This window comes from Hyperoodon ampullatus, assembly GCF_949752795.1.
Source record: "Hyperoodon ampullatus genome assembly, chromosome: 3".
NCBI classification, from domain to species: Eukaryota; Metazoa; Chordata; class Mammalia; order Artiodactyla; family Ziphiidae; genus Hyperoodon; species Hyperoodon ampullatus.
This window is the reverse complement of record NC_136916.1, coordinates 179127459-179144864: the sequence shown is the minus strand read 5'-3', so window position 1 is coordinate 179144864 and position 17406 is coordinate 179127459. Positions and strand designations below refer to the sequence as shown.

At 61.7% G+C, this 17406-nt stretch overlaps 1 protein-coding gene and 1 long non-coding RNA gene across 2 annotated transcripts; both read right to left on the bottom strand.

The window, feature by feature from the left end:
• Positions 1–5631: 5631 nt before the first annotated feature.
• Positions 5632–11300, bottom strand: LOC307050239. Its single transcript, XR_013810786.1, has 2 exons — positions 10359–11300; positions 5632–5839 (listed from the first exon to the last, which is right to left on the bottom strand). It is a non-coding gene; the product is annotated as an uncharacterized lncRNA (long non-coding RNA).
• Positions 11301–11335: 35 nt separating this feature from the next.
• ZBTB42 (zinc finger and BTB domain containing 42) lies at positions 11336–12607 on the bottom strand (the record flags this gene model as incomplete). Its single annotated transcript, XM_079700598.1, has 1 exon — positions 11336–12607. The coding sequence occupies one exon, from the start codon at positions 12605–12607 to the stop codon at positions 11336–11338; it is 1272 nt and encodes a 423-aa protein (XP_079556724.1).
• Positions 12608–17406: the final 4799 nt, after the last annotated feature.

The following is a 17406-nucleotide window of genomic DNA, read 5'->3' as shown; positions in this document are numbered from 1 at the left end:
GGCAGCGTCAGTTTAGGAGGCCCCAGCAAGACATGGCATCCCGCGGGATGGGAAAGGGTGAGATTCCCATGGGAGGGGGCACTAACCGTGTCGGGGCGGGGGTGGTGCCTGGGAGGGCTGCTGAGGAGAGCCAGCACGTGCAGAGGGGGGGTGGGGTGGAGAGCAGCCAGGGGGGTAGAAAGAGAACTGGGAGATGCTGGGGAGGAGGAGATGCTGCTCAGAGCAGCTGAGCCACATGCTGCTGAGAATTTGGTACAGAGCACAGTGACAGCAGGGCCTCTGACTTGGTGACCTGGAGTTTCGGTGGCGTGTCGGGAGAGAAGCTGTTTGGAGAGGATTTTACAGAATAAAGAGCAGCTCTTCTCCCTGAACTAGGTGAGCTGACTTGAGGGTTCAGTGGAAAACGAACAGGCAAAAATAGCCCCACCCCCCCCAAAAAAAAAACAGAAAAGAAGAGAAATTGGAGCCGCTCGCCCCGCCAGATATCAGAACACGTGACGAGGCCCATTCAGTCCAGCCCTGGAGCTCGGCTGCGGGGACTGGGAGAGCAGCGGGAGGGGACAGACCTGGATGCACGTGGGGGTTTGTGGAGGGGCCGCTCTCCAGTCAGCGAAGGGGAAGGTGGACACTGCGGTAAAGTTGCTCAGGTGAAGAGTGAGCAAGTGAGATCCTCAGCTTGAGCACGTGCACCGTTAACACGAAAATACTGATCAAAGATACAAATGTAGAAGAAGTGAAACCGTAAAAATGCTAGAAAGGACTGGGTGAATTCCTTATCCTTGGAGTAGAAATGCCTTTGGGAAAGTGGGCAGAGGGGCTGAGCACAGGGAAGCAGGGAACCTCACATGTTACAAGAGAAATGCAAATAAAATGAGTCCGAGAGGCTGTTTTTCACCTGTCAGATATTTTTAAATCCCAAAGTTTGATACCACACTGGGCTGGCAAGGTGGTAGGGAAGCAGGTGCAGGGGGTGAAGGTAGGTGCGACCTCCACGGAGGCAGTTTGGCCCCTGATGGGATCACAGGTGCTTTTACCCACTGGGAATGTACTCCGAATACCCCCTGTGCGGAAGGGTGCACGATCAAGGTTATTAGTGGAAGCACTGCTTGTAACACCGAAAGCTTGGAGACCACCCAGGTGTCCATCTCTAGGAGACCAAATAATACAATAGTACAGCCCCACCAGGGGACACCGAGCAGCCACTGACAAATAAAAGGGTCAAGGAAATTTTTATGTGCTGACCCGGGAAGGTCTCTATGGTCTTTTTTTTAAGTGAGAAAAGAAAAAAAAAAAGCAACGTGCAGAACAGCATACATAGTATGCCACTTTTGGGGGGTGATAATGGGGGGAAAGAATATTCGCCTGTATTTACAAAAGGAAACAATGGAGAACACGCAAGAAGTGAGTGATGGTGGTAACGCAAAGATGGGGGTGTACAGAGCGGGCAGGGAACGTATAAGTCAGAGGGGGCATTCCATGTGTGTCTTTTAATGACAAAGAATAAAGATTAAAGCATAATACTTAGGGGAAAAGAAGAAATAGAAGGTACACAGAGCTAACCAGTCATGTGAAAAATCTCGCTGGGAACAGCAGAAAAGAGGAAGGAGATGGGGGTTAGAGGAAGACGTTTACGTTTTAATTAACATTCGATCTGGGAACTGATGACTGGTAACGTGATCCAAAACTTAAAAAGGTCCCCCACTTCCCATGCCAGCCACCAATTTCCCTCCCCATAAGTGACCAAAATATCCAACTTCGCTATTTCTTTAGTGTTTTTCCAGAGAGATTTTATACCTATGTGAATTACATTCATGTGCATAGAATGTGCCCTGTTTTTACACGGGGAGGCTGGCATGCCACCACGCCCTGCACTTCCTAGCTTCACTTCACAGCGTGAAGATCACCCTGCCCCACACAGGGCACCTCCACTTCCACGGCTGTAGAGTATTCCATTCAATGTGTGGACTGTGGTGTCACTTAGCTGGTCCCCTGACCCTGGACATTTAAGCCTTTTCCAGTGTTTTGCTACATTGAACAACGCTCTGATAAATACTCTTATACATAAGTCGTTGGGCACATATGTGAGCCTATCTGTAGGATAGCTTCCTGGAACTTCTGGGTCCAAGCATCCATTGCCATTGTGACGTGGACAGCAGTTGTCAAGTCGCCCTCCACATCGGACACGTGCCAGCCTGCACCCTGCCCATCATGCCCACAGCCTCCTCAAGAAAGGGTGGTACCAGGCTGTTATCTTCGGCAGGCGGACGCAAAATGTATCTGTGTATTTTTTTAACTCTGAACATGTATTACGGGGGACTTCCCTGGTGGCGCAGTGGTTAAGAATCCGCCTGCCAATGCAGGGGACACAGTTTCAAGCCCTGGTCCGGGAAGATACCACATGCCGCGGAGCAAATAAGCCCGTGAGCCACAACTACTAAGCCTGCGCTCTAGAGCCCGTGAGCCACAACTACTGAGCCTGCATGCTGCAACTACTGAAGCCTGCACACCTACAGCCCGTGCTCCGCAACAGGAGAAGCCACCGCAATGAGAAGCCCGCGCACCACAAGGAAGAGTAGCCCCCACTCACCACAACTAGAGAAAGCCCATGCACAGCAACGAAGACCCAATGCAGCCAAAAATAAAATAAATAAAAAATTAAAAAAACAAACGTATTATGGAAAGTTTCAAATACACAAGTGTCTTTTAAGTACAATAAACTCCCTGTACCCGTCGACCAGTTTCAGCGACCACCCTCCTTCCGCCATTCTAGTTGTGTCTAGACCTTCACCTGCTCTTGTCCTCCTGCAACTGTTTTAGTCTTGACAGTACATGCGTTGAAATGCACAAAGCTTAATTGTAACCCTTGACAAACGCTACACCTGCACAGCACACCCCCAATAAGCTCTAGAAGTGTCCGTCACTCCAGAAGGTCGCTTACATCCCGCCCAGTCAGTCCTTCCCCTCCGCCCAGACCCCCTTGGACAGCTGTTCCTCCCCTCAAGCTTCTTGCCGTCAGTGTGCATGGCCGGCCGCCTTCTCCCCTCCGAACGGTGACGTTCACCCACATTGTGCCTTACTCGCTGGTCCCCTTTGGGTCCGTTCTATGCCGTGGTGTGAGTGTGCTGCCATCACACTCACAGACATTTGGGCTGTTTCTAGTTTCCAGGTAATAGGGAAAAGCCACTGTGAACATTGGAGTCGGGTCCCTTTGTGCTCACGGGTGTCCGCTCTCCTGGGCTGCGCCCTGGAGCGGAGCTGACCTTGGTGAGAAACGCGATTCCTTTTGCACGCAGTGTGGGAGCGTTCCAGTGGCTCCAAGTCCCCACCCATGCTTGGTGGTGTCGGTCGTTGAGTTTCAGGATGGGTGTGTGGTGACGGCTCGCTGTGGTTTTATTTCACACTCTTCCACGTGCCTCTCAGCCATTTACGTGTGTAACTTCTCTTGGGACGTGTCTCTAGACCCTGCGGCCACAAACGCACACGTCTAGCTGGTTGCAGCTTCTGTTTTTCAAGGATGGGCTCCTGTCCAGCTTCTGCCTGCTTCACTCGCTCTCCAGTGCCTTCAAAGTGTTATTTAAAACATGTATTTTTGTCCAGCATTTCTGACTGTCGTCTGTGGGGGTGGGCGGCAGTCCAGCCATGCTCCGCCAGCATCGCAGATGCTGTGAGATTCATTTGCATGTCTCTCTGTTATGACACCTTTATGAAGGAGGTCAGGCAGAGCCATCAGGCCTGCCTTTTCCGTGGACTCCACAGTGAAGGGAATGTTTACAGCCGTCCAGGTTCTGGTTTTGCCCAGGAGTTTGACAGAAAAAGAGGGCCAGTGACTCAAGGTCTGGGCAGTGGGGGAGACGTGGGGAGAAGATGGCAAGGTCAGTGGGTTCACAACCACGCGGCTGAAGAATTATCACTGAGAAGCTTGATCAGGTCGACGGGAGCGAGGGAGGCTGAAGTTCGGATCCCAGAGCAGATGCCGTCGCTGGTGGTGACGGAGCCAGGAGTGGGACTGAGGGGGGATGGAATAGGCCTGGGAGCCCAGGGCAGGGCGGGCACTGCATTTCCTGCACAGGGTTGCATCTCGGAGGCCTTGGCAATTGGAGGGGGAGATGGCGGAGGGGAGACAGGCAGAGGTCCCAGAGGGGCAAGGAAGGGAGGGGCTTTACCTGGACGGCACGAGCCTCCAGAGGGCTGGGGTCTTGTGAAGGGTGATGGGGACACATGTGCTTCCCTTCCTGGCCCGGCCGGTGGGGGCTGAGGGGAGAAAAGGCTCATCCGTGCCCCCTGAAGGAAAGCAGAGTCTGTGCGGGATGGTCAGGTGGGACCAGGCGAGGGGCCGCCCTGGGGCGGAGGAGTCTGCCCTGCGACGGGACGGGGGTGACGGTGGCCCCTGTAGGGGTGTGGGCAGAATGCTGTCGGGCCTGCAGGCTCCTGAGGAGGGTGGTGTCCCCACAGCTGTGGCTCTGAGTGCCAGGCGGCCCACAGCCCATGGGCTGGAGGGCAAACGTGGAAACATCAACAAACGTCGCTGACAAAAAAGCTGCGGTGGCTCATCTGGATCTCGGCAGAGCCAGGCTGGGGTCTGGGCCTCCCGGCTCCTAGGCCAGGGTCCTGCGGCCTCCATGCCCTCCTGAAACCCCAAAGGTGCGGGTTGGACTTTGTCCCCCAACTTCACATGTTGAAGCCCTGACCCCCAGGACCTCCAGAACGTTACTGCATTTGGAGATGGGGTCTTTACAAAGGTAATCAAGTTAAACTGGGGTCACTAGGGTGGGCCCTAATCCAGTCTGGCTCACGACCTTATAAGAGGAGGAGATGAGGTCAGAGACACGCACAGAGGGACGCGGCCACGTGAGGACACGGGAGAAGACGGCGTCTACACGCCACAGTGACAGGCCTCAGGAGAAGCCAGCCCTGCACCTCCTGGATCTGGGATTCCAGCCTCCAGGGTGTCAGACAGTGATGTCTGTTGTCTAAGCCCCTGCCTGTGGTGCTGTGTGATGGCAGCCCTAGCAAACTAGTACCACCAGTGAAGAAACCAATGACAAGCTGTGATAATATGATTTATAATAAGAAATACAGGGAATTCCCTGGCTATCCAGTGGTTAGGACTCTGCACTTCCACTGCTGAGGGCCCGGGTTCAATCCCCGGTTGGGAAACTAAGATCCCCCAAGCCACGCAGCGAGCGCAGCCAGGAAAAAAAAAAGAAATACATATTTGGTCTTCATCCCTATTTCTGGCACAGAGCTCCTAAAACCCTCGGCATTTCCTAAGTGAAGAGAGTGGTCAAGGTGTCTTCTGTTGTATGAATGAGGTGGCTTTGGAAGCACCTGAAGGTGGGGACTGGTTGCCAGGAGAACCAGCCACGTGATGACAGGGGTGGAACTGTCAGTCCCCACCCACCCCACCCCCCATCCCTGACCTCTGGGGAGGGGAGAGGGGCTGGAGGTGGAATCAACGATCAATGGCCACGGACTTCCCTGGTGGTGCAGTGGGTAGGGCTCTACGCTCCCAATGCAGGGGGCTCGGGTGAGATCCCCGGTCAGGGAACTAGATCCCAAATGCATGCCACAACTAAGGAGCCTGCGAGCCGCAACTAAGACCCGGTGCAACCAAATAAATAAATATATATAAAAAAAAACAATGGCCAATGTTTTAATCAATCACGCCCACACATGAAGCCTCCATGATACCCCAGAAGGACGAGGTTCGGAGGGCTTCCTGGCTGGTGAGCTCGTGGAGAAGCGGGGAGAGCGGCTCATCCAGGGGGAGCGTGGAAGCTCACACCTTTCCCCACGCCTCGCTCGTCACCTCTTCCATCTGCTCTTCCTGAGTTATGTCCTTTTACAATAAACCGGTAATCTAGTGAGTAAACTTTTCCTGAGTTCTGGAGCCACCCTAGCAAATTAATCAAACCCAACGAGGGATCGTGGAACCTCTGATCTATAGCCCAAGGGTTAGAAGCACAGGTGACAACCTGGCGTCTCAACTGGGTGGGCGGTCTTGTAGGACTGAACCCTTAACTGTGGGATCCGAGCTTTACCTGGATAGATAGTGTCGGAATGGGGTTGAATTGTAGGACACCCAGCTGGTGTTAGAGAATTGCTTGCTGGAGGGGTGCGAACGTCCCCCCCCAACACACACACACACACACACACACACACACACACACACACACACAGGCACACAGAATGGAATTGGGTCCAGAACCTAACTTTGAAGGCCTCAGCTGTCTGTTCAAGGAGGCAAGGGAACAGGTTTCTCTTTACACAGATTTCTGTTCAAATTGGTGAAAACAAACCCATCTGGGTCCAACTCTGGGAGGCGAGGCCCCGCCCCTGGATTTTGTGAAATCCCTCAGGTCACTGACTTCTCTGCAGGGCTACCCGCTAGCCTGGCCGGAGCCGGGGTCAGGGGGCCTGGACACTGTCAGCCCAGCCGGTTTCCTCTCTGAACGGCCCCCGCCCGGCCCCCACCCTCGTGCCAGCTGTCCTGGACTCCTCGGTCCACGGCGCCCCCCCTCCAGAGCCCTCTGGGGGCCGGGCAGGGACAGCTGCGGGGGGAGCATGCGGGGTGGCCCAGGAGGCCTGGGGCCCAATGGCGACGCTCCTCCAACTGCCCTCCCATCACACTACGACCCAGCATGGCCAGCACTCCAGGGACTGGCTTGCCTGCTCCGTGGGGCACTGTGGCCAAGCCCTCCACCCTCTGCCTTGGGTGGGCATCGTCAGCAGCAGCGCTGCCCGTGTGCCCGCTGGGCGGTGCCCCAGGCTCCCCTCAGCAGCTGTCTGCCACGCCACGGTGCCTGTTCTACAAGTGAGGACACGGAGGCGAGGGAGAGGAAGAGACCCGGGGACAGGGACCGAGGAGGGCTTCTCTCCGTGCTGGTGTTGGGAGGCCAGGTGGCCTGCGTGGGGTGGGGAAGGCACAGACATCTTCCTTTCTGAGTGGGGGGGGGGGAGGGGGAGGGGACTGAGAAAGTTCTGGAACTTGAGGGCGCAGGAAGAGGGGCGCTGATGCTGCAGCGCCACTGGGAGGACGTCACCGTCTCCGCCACTTCTCAGCTTGCAGATATCGAGCACCGGGCTCTCAGCTTGGAAACTGGCCTAGATGAGGGGTCAGTTTCCGTGGGGACCCGCCACAAAGGCAGTGGTGGAGGTGACCGTGGACGTAGGGGAGGAGGGAGAGGGGAGGTATAGTGACCGTGACGATGACAATGGCCGTGCAGGGTCGGGCGTTGAGAAAGGAACCATGCGGCTGAGGTGGGAAGAGGAGTGCCAGGGGCCCAGCAGGGCTGGAGCCGTGTCCGAAGCCTGTGCGTCTGTCCGTCTGTTCCCGGGTGTCTGAGGATGAACCTCCCTCAGCAGCAGGGATGAACCCAGGGAGGGGCGAGACCAGGTGTGGGGGGAGCGGGCCGCTGGCTGAGCCCGCGGCGCGGGATGGAGGAAACTGAGGAGGGAGGCCTGTGGCTGGCCAGAGCTGCCCTGGCCTCTCCCTGCCTCAAAGCCGGTGGCTTCCCGGCCGGCCGTCACAGCCCTGCGCCCGCTCGCACACGACCCCTCGCTCTGACGCCCCTGCAGCGGCGGCCCTCGGCCTGGAGCGCCCATCTCCGCATCCACCTGGAGCGTCCTGAGCGCTCGCCCTGCCAGGGGGCCTTGGGGAGCCCTCTTGCCCCGCAGTCCCACCCCCTGCACCCTCCGTGGGCTCCTCCGTGCTGCCCCGGGCGCCACCTGCCAAGGGGGGCTGCGTCCAGCACCACCGGCGTTCCCGAAGTTTGTGCAAAGAGGGCCTGGCTTTGGGACTGCGGGCCAGATGGGCTCCTCCACGAGTGGCCCAGGGGCCAGGCTGGATGCCCTCCCCCCACCCCAGGAGCGGGGGCGATAGCTTCGGGGGTGGGCGTGTCCGTGCGCAGAGTGCAAACGCGGCTGGGCAGAGCCGCCGGCAGGGACCGCAGGCAGGAGGGGTCCCGGAAGCCCCTCCCTAGTCAGCTCTGACCCTAGGCACCTTTTGACTGCCCTCTTCCCCTGCCCGGCTGGCACGGCAGCAGCCTTCTCCGGGGCTCTGAGAAGGCCCGGGCTGAGTCATGGGCCCAACTGGGAACATGACAGGGCCTCCCTGCAGGACAGTGGCTTAGGTCCAGGAGGAAGGCTCCGCAGGAGCCAGGCTGGGCAAGGGAGGGAAGGTGCCAGGCACAGCCTCCCAGAAGCAAGGCCTTGCACTTGGGGTTAGGACTGGGGAGGCCTCGAAGCTTGGCCCAAGAACCAGCAGCCCTTCTGGCACCAGTTCAGCTCGGGGCAACTTCTGGGGACCTGTAGGCAAGCAAGGTCCCCCCTCCCTGCCCTTGGGGTCTGTCTCAGCTCTTCCTGGAGGGTGTTTGGCCAGGACTAGGCTTGGGATACATAAGGCCATCTGCCCATCTGTCCCGGGCCTGGTGAGGAAGGCACAGCTCCCAGGAGGCTCAGGGAAGCACCAGCTTCACGCCCGTCCGTGAAGCAGCGGGGGTGGGGGGCCCTGGAACACCCATACGCACCCGCCCATCAGCCCGGGCACCAGCTGGGCTGGCTCAGGGATCCTGGAACCACCAAGGGGCCAGGCCCGCCCAGCCACCCAGCCAGCCTGACCCCCCCGCCCCGCCCTCTAGACATCAAGCTGGGCTCCACAGGGTGGGGATGGGGGCAGCAGGCACACACCCCCCTCCCAGGCCTGCCCACTTCTTGCGAGGGCCCATCCCGCCCAGAGGGAGGTAGGGGTACAAATGAGGTGTGGAGGGAGGGGAGAAAGCAGGGGAGGTGGGGTTGCCTCTGGATGCAGGGAGACAGGAAGACCCAGAGCCACAGGACTGGGAGCCTCAGCTCTGAGTCCCAGGGCCTGCGGGTGCTCAGAAGGCACCCCAAGCGAGAAGCCACGAGGCCTCTCACCAGGTCCCAACCTGCATCCTGCTCCCCGGGATTCCCCTCCCCCAATTCAGGGTTAACGGGATACAAATCTGGGGAAAGAGTGTCTGTCACCTGTCCACGGCCCTGCCCCAGTCCACTCCACCCATGAGACACAGCAGGTGGCATCTGGGACAGGGCTCCCAGACTGCCCACCACCCACCTGGGTCCCCCGCAGGACCAGCAGTGCCCCCAATTCCCACACGCAGTCCTGTCCCCAGGAATAATCACGGCTGTCTCCGCCTAGCGTGGGCTTTATTACCACTGTCACTGAGACGATGATGAGAACATGGGAAGACAGCACTGATTTCCAGACCTTCACAGCAGGCGGGCACGTGCACACAAAACCTCCCGCAGAACGCTAAGCATCAACAACTGCGCTCTGGGCACCCAGAGCCACCCCCCAGGGGCAGGACAGCAGTGACCGAGGGGCGGGAGGCTGGGCCGCCCGGGAGGACCCCGCACAGCAGGCTCCACCCGAAATGCATTTACACACGCCTCTGCTACACGATGGCACACGATTAGCGTCTTAAATATACTTGTGTGTGTATGTATATCTATTTTATCTGAACCGCATCAGCTATTAAATGTAAAGCTGACCACTCCTCTGTACATTAACTTCACAGTAACTGTTTGCAAAACACAATGAATCCAGTGTTGATAACTCAGGGCAGGCTTCCTGCCCCAGGAAAATAAATTTCTTCCCCGGTGGAAACTCCTTGGGGAAAACCAGGCCCGATGCTCATCTCCCCACTGCCTGCTGGGGTGGGCGCGCGGCTGCTGGTCCGGCTCAGGCCCCGCCTTTGCTGGACACAGGTGCCCACACAGGCAGACTCACACTCACACACACACACACACACACGGAAATCCGATCATGAAGCACATCATGCCAAGCGTGAGGTCCCACCAGCCCTTCCAGAGGCGGAGGGGGGCCAGGACAATCAGAAGCGGAGGTCTCCTTCCCCCGGCTCTCTCTCTGGTCCGCAGGCCAGTTGCCCACACACCGGGAGAGCCGAGGGCTTGTAGGGAGATGGTCCCCGCCTGTCCACCTGCTGCAAAGGCCAATGGTCTTCTCACTCCAGACCAGGCAAACGAATAAATACGACATCAAGTGTTGTCAGGGGCCGAGAAGATCATTTAAACTTGAACTCTGACCTCAGCACCACTTCCAGTCACAGCAGAAAGAGCCCATGCAGTCTGGGGAAACCAGGAGCCCAGGTGGCTCTGCCACCTGTGGGACTCCCAGAAGCTGGGGCAGCCCCACCCCTGCCCACCCCCTTGGGTTCCAGCAGCGAGCCCTGCGGGGTGAGCGGGCAGGCAGGGCGGGGTGCCTCCCACCAAGCACGAATGTGGTGGCCTTTTGCATTTTAGGGGCATCAGCAAAGAGGTCCCCCCACCGCCCCTCCTCACGAGATGGCTGCTCTCACCCGGGCCCCGCCGCAGGGAAGGGAAACGCTGCAAACACGGCTCCTGGTAAAGAGAACAGCCTTCGGCCCCCCTGCTCAGGGCTCTGGAAATGACCAGCAGCTCCAGGGAGACCCTGAGCAGGCGAAGTGACCTTCGAGGTAGGCCTACCGCTGACCTGCGGTACTCAAGGCGGGCAGCTGCGTTCCCAGCCCCCTCAGTCCCACTCTGGGGAGGCTCCGAGGCGCCCTGGATCCTGTGCTTAGGCAGGAGAGCGGCATGGCCCATCACCCACGGGCAGACGTCTGGCAACCTGCGGAGGCTCCTTCTGTATCTAAAGAGAATCGTTTCCAAGTCCCCACTTTCTCTGCCCCGGGATACGCCGCGGTCAGGGTCGAAGGCTCTGGAGGGCCTATCTGCCACCCCAGCGCCTGTAACTCTGGAGCCTCACAGCTTCTGGCTGGTTCTGCTCCTGCCGCCCTGGGGTCCCTGCTGGGGCCTGCACCCCCGTCACACCAGCTGTGCCCTGCTGGCTCTCACTGTGCCCGGGGCCTCCCCTGCAGGGGCTTCCACTGCCACCCACCAGGAGTAGCCTGTTCCATCAGAGCTCCCTGCCGGGGACTCCCACCGGCAGCATCTGTGAGCGTGCGTCCGTCACCGAGCGTGGTGCCAGGCTCACAGGGCACCCCTGAGCCTGCCGGGGAGCTGGTCAGGAGAGCCCGGTGGAGGGTCAACGGGCCTCCTCGAGTTGGGACACTCCTCGGGACTGGCTGAGGGGACGGAGAGGAGGACGGCGTCTGCTCAGGGCACGGCCGGGAGCAGAAGTGAGTTGGCGGAGGCACAAGGCTGGAGAAGGGCTGTCCGTGGGGCTCCCAGTCGGCCCGAGTCTGAGGCCGTGCCTAGGGCAGCAGGGTTCATTCCCCCAGGCGGGCCCAGCCTCAGGGGCTTCACTTGCTGAGCTCCGGCCCCTCACACTCCATCCTCACCCCTGCAGCGAAGGTCACACCAGCAGGGACTTGACCAGGCCACAGTGGAACTTGCGGACGTGGCGGTAGAGGTCCCCCGACTGCGTGAAGCGGCGCTCGCACCAGCGGCAGGCGTGGGGTTTCTCGCGCGTGTGCACCACGGCGTGGCGGCTCAGGTTATGCGAGTACTGGAAGCTCTTGCCGCACTGCACACACGTGTAGGGCTTCTCGCCCGAGTGCGTGCGCTCGTGCCTCTTCAGCGTGTAAGTGCAGGAGAAGGTCTTCCTGCAGAGCGGGCAGGTGGGCGCTGCGCCGTCGGGCGAGAGCCGGGCGCGGCTGCCGTCCCGCTCGCGGAAGTGGGCGCTGAGGTGCAGCTGCAGCATGTGGGCGCTGGGGAACAGCTTGCCGCACAGCGGGCAGAGGCAGAGGCGCCCGCCCGGCCGCAGCACATCTTCGATCGCCCCCCGCTCTGCCTCCAGCTCCAGTTCCCCACTGCCCACTTCGCTGACTGGCAGCGGCTCCAAGTCCCCGGCCAGGCGCTGGGCTGCAGGAACACAGGGCGGCTGCAGGGGGCTGTGGGGGCACCGAGGGCTTCTGCTGTCCCCTCGCTCGGACAGTGAGTCTGATTCGTCCTTCACGATCAGCTGGGCCCCTGGCTGCATCCGGCTGCAAGGGGGTGTCTGGAGGACGCAGGGTGGGCGGATTGGCTCCCGCCTCGGGCCAGGCTTCAGCGACAGGTCCAGGGCCCGGTCTGACTCTCCAGGAGCCTGCCAGGGGGGAGGCCCCCGTGCCAGTGGAGGGTGGGTGGCCTTGACCCCAGAGGGAGGGAGCCTGGCCTTCTGGGCGGCTGGACAGAGTGCAGGGGACCAGGCAGACAAGGGGCCTGGGGGCTGGCCAGGCAGCTCTGCCCCAGGGGCAGGCGTCTCCAGGGGCAGCGCGCGCTCCTTCTCCCGGAGCCTGTTCTTGCAGACCTTGACGATGTCGTACATGTGCAGGTAGCTGGCCGCGGCCAGGACGTCCTCGATGGGCAGGCTGCGCAGGTCCAGGCGGCCCTCGTACATGAAGTCCAGCAGACGGCCGAAGGCGGGCGCAGTGACGATGTCGCCGTTGAGCCGCACCGTGTCGCGGCTGCTCGCGGGCCGGTCCCTGTAGAAGAGATGGAAGTAGACGCTGCACGCGGCCAGCACGGCGCGGTGGGCCGGGAAGCGCGCGTCGCCCACCAGCACGGTGCAGTCGCACAGGAAGCCCAGCTCACGCTGCTGCCTCAGGCGGCCCAGCAGCCGCCCGCCGTGCTCCGGGAACTCCATGCCGCCGCGGTCATCACCTGGGCACAAACGGGACTCCCGTGAGCGCGCCTGGAGACGCCGCGGCCGCCGCTCGCCCCCAGTCGCCCGACCAGCCCCCAGCCCTTCCCGGGTGCGGGCAGCGCGGGGAGAGGGGCGCGGGGCTCCGCGCGCAACTGCCCGCCTGGAGCCGCCCTGGGCACCTGCCCGGAGCAGGAAAAACTCGATCGAAAGTAAACAGGAGCCGCTCCGCCGCGGGGGCGGGTCCCGGGACGCGGGCGGAGGGGGCCGGAGTCGCGCGAACCTGCGCGCGTCCCCGCCTGTAGTGCCCCTCCCGGCCAGGGCGCCTCTGAACTTCACTCCCGGGCGGCCGCCTGCCGCGTCCCCCGACGCCCGAGTCGCCGCGCCGCCGCCACCCCCGGCCCGCGCCCCCGCGCCGCCTCCAGCTGCTGCCCGGCCCGCCAGATGCAGCCGCCGCCGCCGCGGGCCCCATTTATGGCAGCGCGGCCGCGGGGAGCGGGCCGGCGGGCGGGGCGGGCAGAGCCGGGCGCCCGCCCCCCGCGCTCACCTCCGCCGCCCCGAGCTCCTCTCCGGCCGCTGCCCGCGCCGCACGCCCTCCCCGGTGCCGCCCCGGCGCGCGCGGAGCTGCGGGCAGCGCGCCCCGGCGGGGAGGGCGCGGGGACGGGGAGGGCGCCGGGCGGGGCGCGCTCTAACTTGGCTGGCCGGGCAGCACCCGCCGCTCGCCCCGCCCCGGAGAGAGCGAAACTCGGGGCGGGGGCTGGAGGGGGCGGGCCGAGGCGACTTCCCGGAGCGGCGGAACCGCTGAGGTCACCCACGCCGCCCCTTCCCTGTCCGCCCCGCCCGGCCGGGCCCCGCGCGCCGCCATCTGGGGCGCTGGGGTGGGAGGGGACGCGGGCGCGGCGCGGGGTGGGGGGGGCGAAGGGGGCTCTCTCGCGATACTTGCCGTCTCGTCCTCAGGGTACCCCCCCCCCCCCATGGGGTCCCGACTGCGCCCGTCTGTTAAGGGACCCCTTCCGAGGACAAGCTCCTCTCCCGGCCAGCGCTGGAGCAAGCCACCCGAAGGCACAGCCGGGACACGGCCTCCTGCCACCTCGCGGGGCGCCTGCCCTGGGATGGAGGAGGGGGAGTGCGGGGCCGTAAATATGGAAAAGATGACACCCCCTTTTCGTTGAAAGCCTCGTTTTGAATTCAAGTTAATTTAGCTGGGACCCTCTTCCAAACACTCAGCCGGGTTCCCGACTTTGGAATCTTGAACAGAGAACTCTCATCTTGTCAGCCCACCCAGCAAAGCCTCTGCTGGGAGCCAGGCGCTGAGTGGTGCATTGGGAAAGCGTTGGGGGCTGGGCACGTCCCAGAAGAAGTGATGCGGGTGAGGGGACCATCGCGGTGATGGAGCGAGAGGAATGGGCACCCAGAGCCCGGAGCCAGCGGGAAAGCGTTCAGGCAGAGGAGACACCTCGGAGGGGCTGGGTTGGCGTCCCCCGGGCTTGGTGACTCCGGTGCAAGGGTGCCGTGAAGGTGTGAGGGGACACCCAGGTCTGCTGCGTGAAGGAAGGAGAGCCCGAGAAACATAGAAACGATTTTGGAGAGGTTGGGGCCCCTGGGATGGGGTGCACTGTTGTTGGGAGTGTTTCCCAGCCACCCTGGGCGGAGCAGGATGAGGCCCTGCGGACCATTGCTCACCTCTTCACAACTATCCTGTTAGCCAGGTGCTCTGATTATGACACCTGTTTAGGTGGAGGTTCGCTAAGGTGCCCAGGGCCACACAGCAGGCAGTAAGTTGTTGGACCAGGATTCAGATGTGGCAGTGTCCTCAATTCTCACCCGCATAGCCCAGCAGCCGGGGAGGAGTAGAAAGGAGGCCTTGACCAGAAGTGGGGGTGGCATTGGGGGAGGGGCTGGATTACAAAGGCCAGGACCCCACTGGCCAGGTATACCAGGGCAGAGGAAGCAGCAAGAGGTGTGGGGAGCCCTCCAGCCATGCTCCTGGAAGGCTGGGACCCCTGGGAGGAAGGGGTTCCTGGCTGTGAGATGGGGTGGGAGCCCCCAGGGATCCTATTCAAACCCTGGTGGGTTGGGGGCCTGGGGAGTGGCCAGAGGCCCCAGGGCCCACCGCAGTTAGGACCTAAACTCTGAGGAAAGGAAAGCCACATTCTTATACTAAAATACTATTCCTTATCTATCTGAAATTCAAATTTGACCGGACAGCTTGCATTTTTATTTCCTATATTCGGCAGTCTCAGCTTGGAACCCTGGACTCACACTGTGCTCAGAGCCACAGAGACTGCCCTGGCTCCCGTGGCCCAGGCGCTCTGGGGATCCCTTCCTGAGGAGGGCCAACCTCCTCCTCCACACCCACGCCCCCCCCACCCCAGCAGGGGGAGCTGATTTCAAGTCAGCTCAGAGTGAACCCGGAGGGGACTGCCTCCTGGGGTCTTGCCTGCCCCCTCCCAACCTCGGGCATGACCCTGAACCTCTTCAAACCTTAATATTCTCATCTGCAGAATGGGTAGATTAACTGCCGGGCCCGGCACACAGCAAGACCCCAGGCCCTTTCATGGCCAGTCCTCAGGTTCCACACGTTTCTCCCCGGAGAGCCCTTCCCGGCTCCTCCCCAGTCCTTTCTCTGCGCCAGCATCACCCTCTGGGAGCGGTCCTTCCTGATCACCCCCGCTCAGGTCCCCCTAAACCCACAATCTCCTCTGTGGCCTTAGCCTTCTCCAGAGTGCTCCCCACGTCACGTGACCTTGCCACCCTCCCACTCCCCGCTGTATCCTTGCTGCTGAGAAGTTGGCGTGGCACAAAGTGCGGGTGCAGTTGTGTCTCTTGAGTGAAAGCAGGGCAGAGGCATCTGTGTGGGATGTCCACGGGTGCCACCAACCTAATCCCGCCTGCTCCGTCGTGCCCACCTGCCCAGCCCTGGCGCACAGCTCCCCAGCCAGGCTAGGAGTGAGGCCCTGGGGCGGTCAGAGTGCCCTGGCCTGCCCTGCCTGGCTGGTAGGAGAGAGGGCTCCTTGGCGCCCTGACAGAGGTTGTGGGGCGTGGAGAGGGATCGAAGCAGCAGCAGGGCACGCTGCCAGCAAGACGCTGGGGTTGTGCTGGGTAGGGATGGCTAAAGGACGAGAAACCTCACTGGGAGGAGGTGATGGGGGAGAGAGGCCCCTGCATTTTTCTGGTCGGAAGGTCTTAAGTCTTCCTGGAGTTAAGTCTTCCTTAAGGCCCAGGAGGGGCCATCCCAGGCAGCCCCGAGATGGCACTCGGCAGCTAGCAGCCCCTCGGCCCCCAGATCCCCTCTTTGGCCTGGTACGGTCTCGGGTACAAGGATGACAGGAGGCTGTTGCAGTGGTGGGGGCAGAGCTCCCCTGAACGCAGCCAGCCAGGCGGCCATCTGGCCCGGGAGCTGCCTGGAGGCCCCGCCCTGCAGCTGCTGCCGAGACTAGGCAGCCCGGGCTCCGGCCCCTGAGTCCTGCCCGAAGGCCGGCAGCTGCGGAAGGTGACAGGGCCGGAGGATCCTGTGCTTTAGGAGGGGGCAGGTGGCCTTCCTCCCCAGGGGCCGGTGCAGCAGTTTTTGTTGCAAACATCTGTCTAAGGGGCTCCTCCGCGGCCTGAGCCTCAGCCAGGGTGGCCGGTGGGTCTGGGTCCTCTCCTTGACATTCTGTCTGGGGGGGCAGGCAGGAGGTGTTCTAGAGAGGAACTCTGCTTTCCCTCCGGAGGCCAGAGGAGGGCGCTGGCCCTGCCCGAAGAGATGCCCCAGCCATAGGGCAGGCTCACGTAGGCGCTGCACGGAATGGGGTGTGGGGCTCACCGCAGGTCACGGGCCCTTGGTGGGCGCACCAGGCAGGGAGGCCTCCTGGAGATGGGCCAGCGGTGAGGAAGCCTGGAGGTTTTGGACCACCGTGATGACACCTCTGGCGAAGATGCTGTCTTCAAATGGCCAGGAGGCCCGAGGACAGCCTGGGGAGTCGCCACGTTATCCACGAGAGGGCGCCCTCCCGGGGGCCCCCAGTGACCCTCGAGGCCACCGGGCCTCCTCTGCCTTCTCCTCAGCGTTGCCAGCGCAGGATGGGGGGTGGGTGCGGAAACCCCTCCTGGGAGAACGGTGGGTGGGTGGGATGGTCCCAGAAGGGGGTGAGCGACGGCCAGGTGCCCCTGCAGCGCGGGCCAGTCGGGCCTCTCCCCTGGCCCCTGGAGGCGGGGCCTGGGGGTGCACATTCAGAGCCCACGCTGCTGGCTGGGGTGGGAGGGCGGGGTGCCAAGGAGAGAGGCCCAGAGCTGGGTGTCCTCTCCCTGAGGAGCGAGTGTCCCCCTGAGCAGGGGAGGCGGTCCTTCCCTCAGGAGCGTCCTTCTCTCGGTCGGCCCCCCGAGGAAGGGATGGAGCCCCAGTGCCGGCTGCGGACGCCGTCCTGGGCGCTCAGCTGCTTCCACCTCTGACCCAGATGAAGTGTCTGTACCTCCCGGGCTGAACTCTGACCCTGGACGAGGAACAAACATGTCCTCCTCCCCCCAAATACATACCAACCCCAGAAAGGTAGCCCACAAGTCTTCCTTTCACAAAAGGCTTACCATCAGCCTGGAGGCCTCGGGGTTGGGGGGAGGGGCAGCTGTTGGAGAAACTTGCGATCAACAGGGCCCAGGGAGGGGTCAGGGTGGGGAGATGTCTGCAGTGTCCTGCTGTCCCCTTAGCTGTCCCCCAGTGGCCTGTGAGCGCCTGGGGCCCAATCAGACATTAGGGAGGACCCTGGGCTGCCTCAGCTGTGACGGCTCTTCTCTGGAGTCTGTCCCTCCAGCACCCCCTCTGGGTG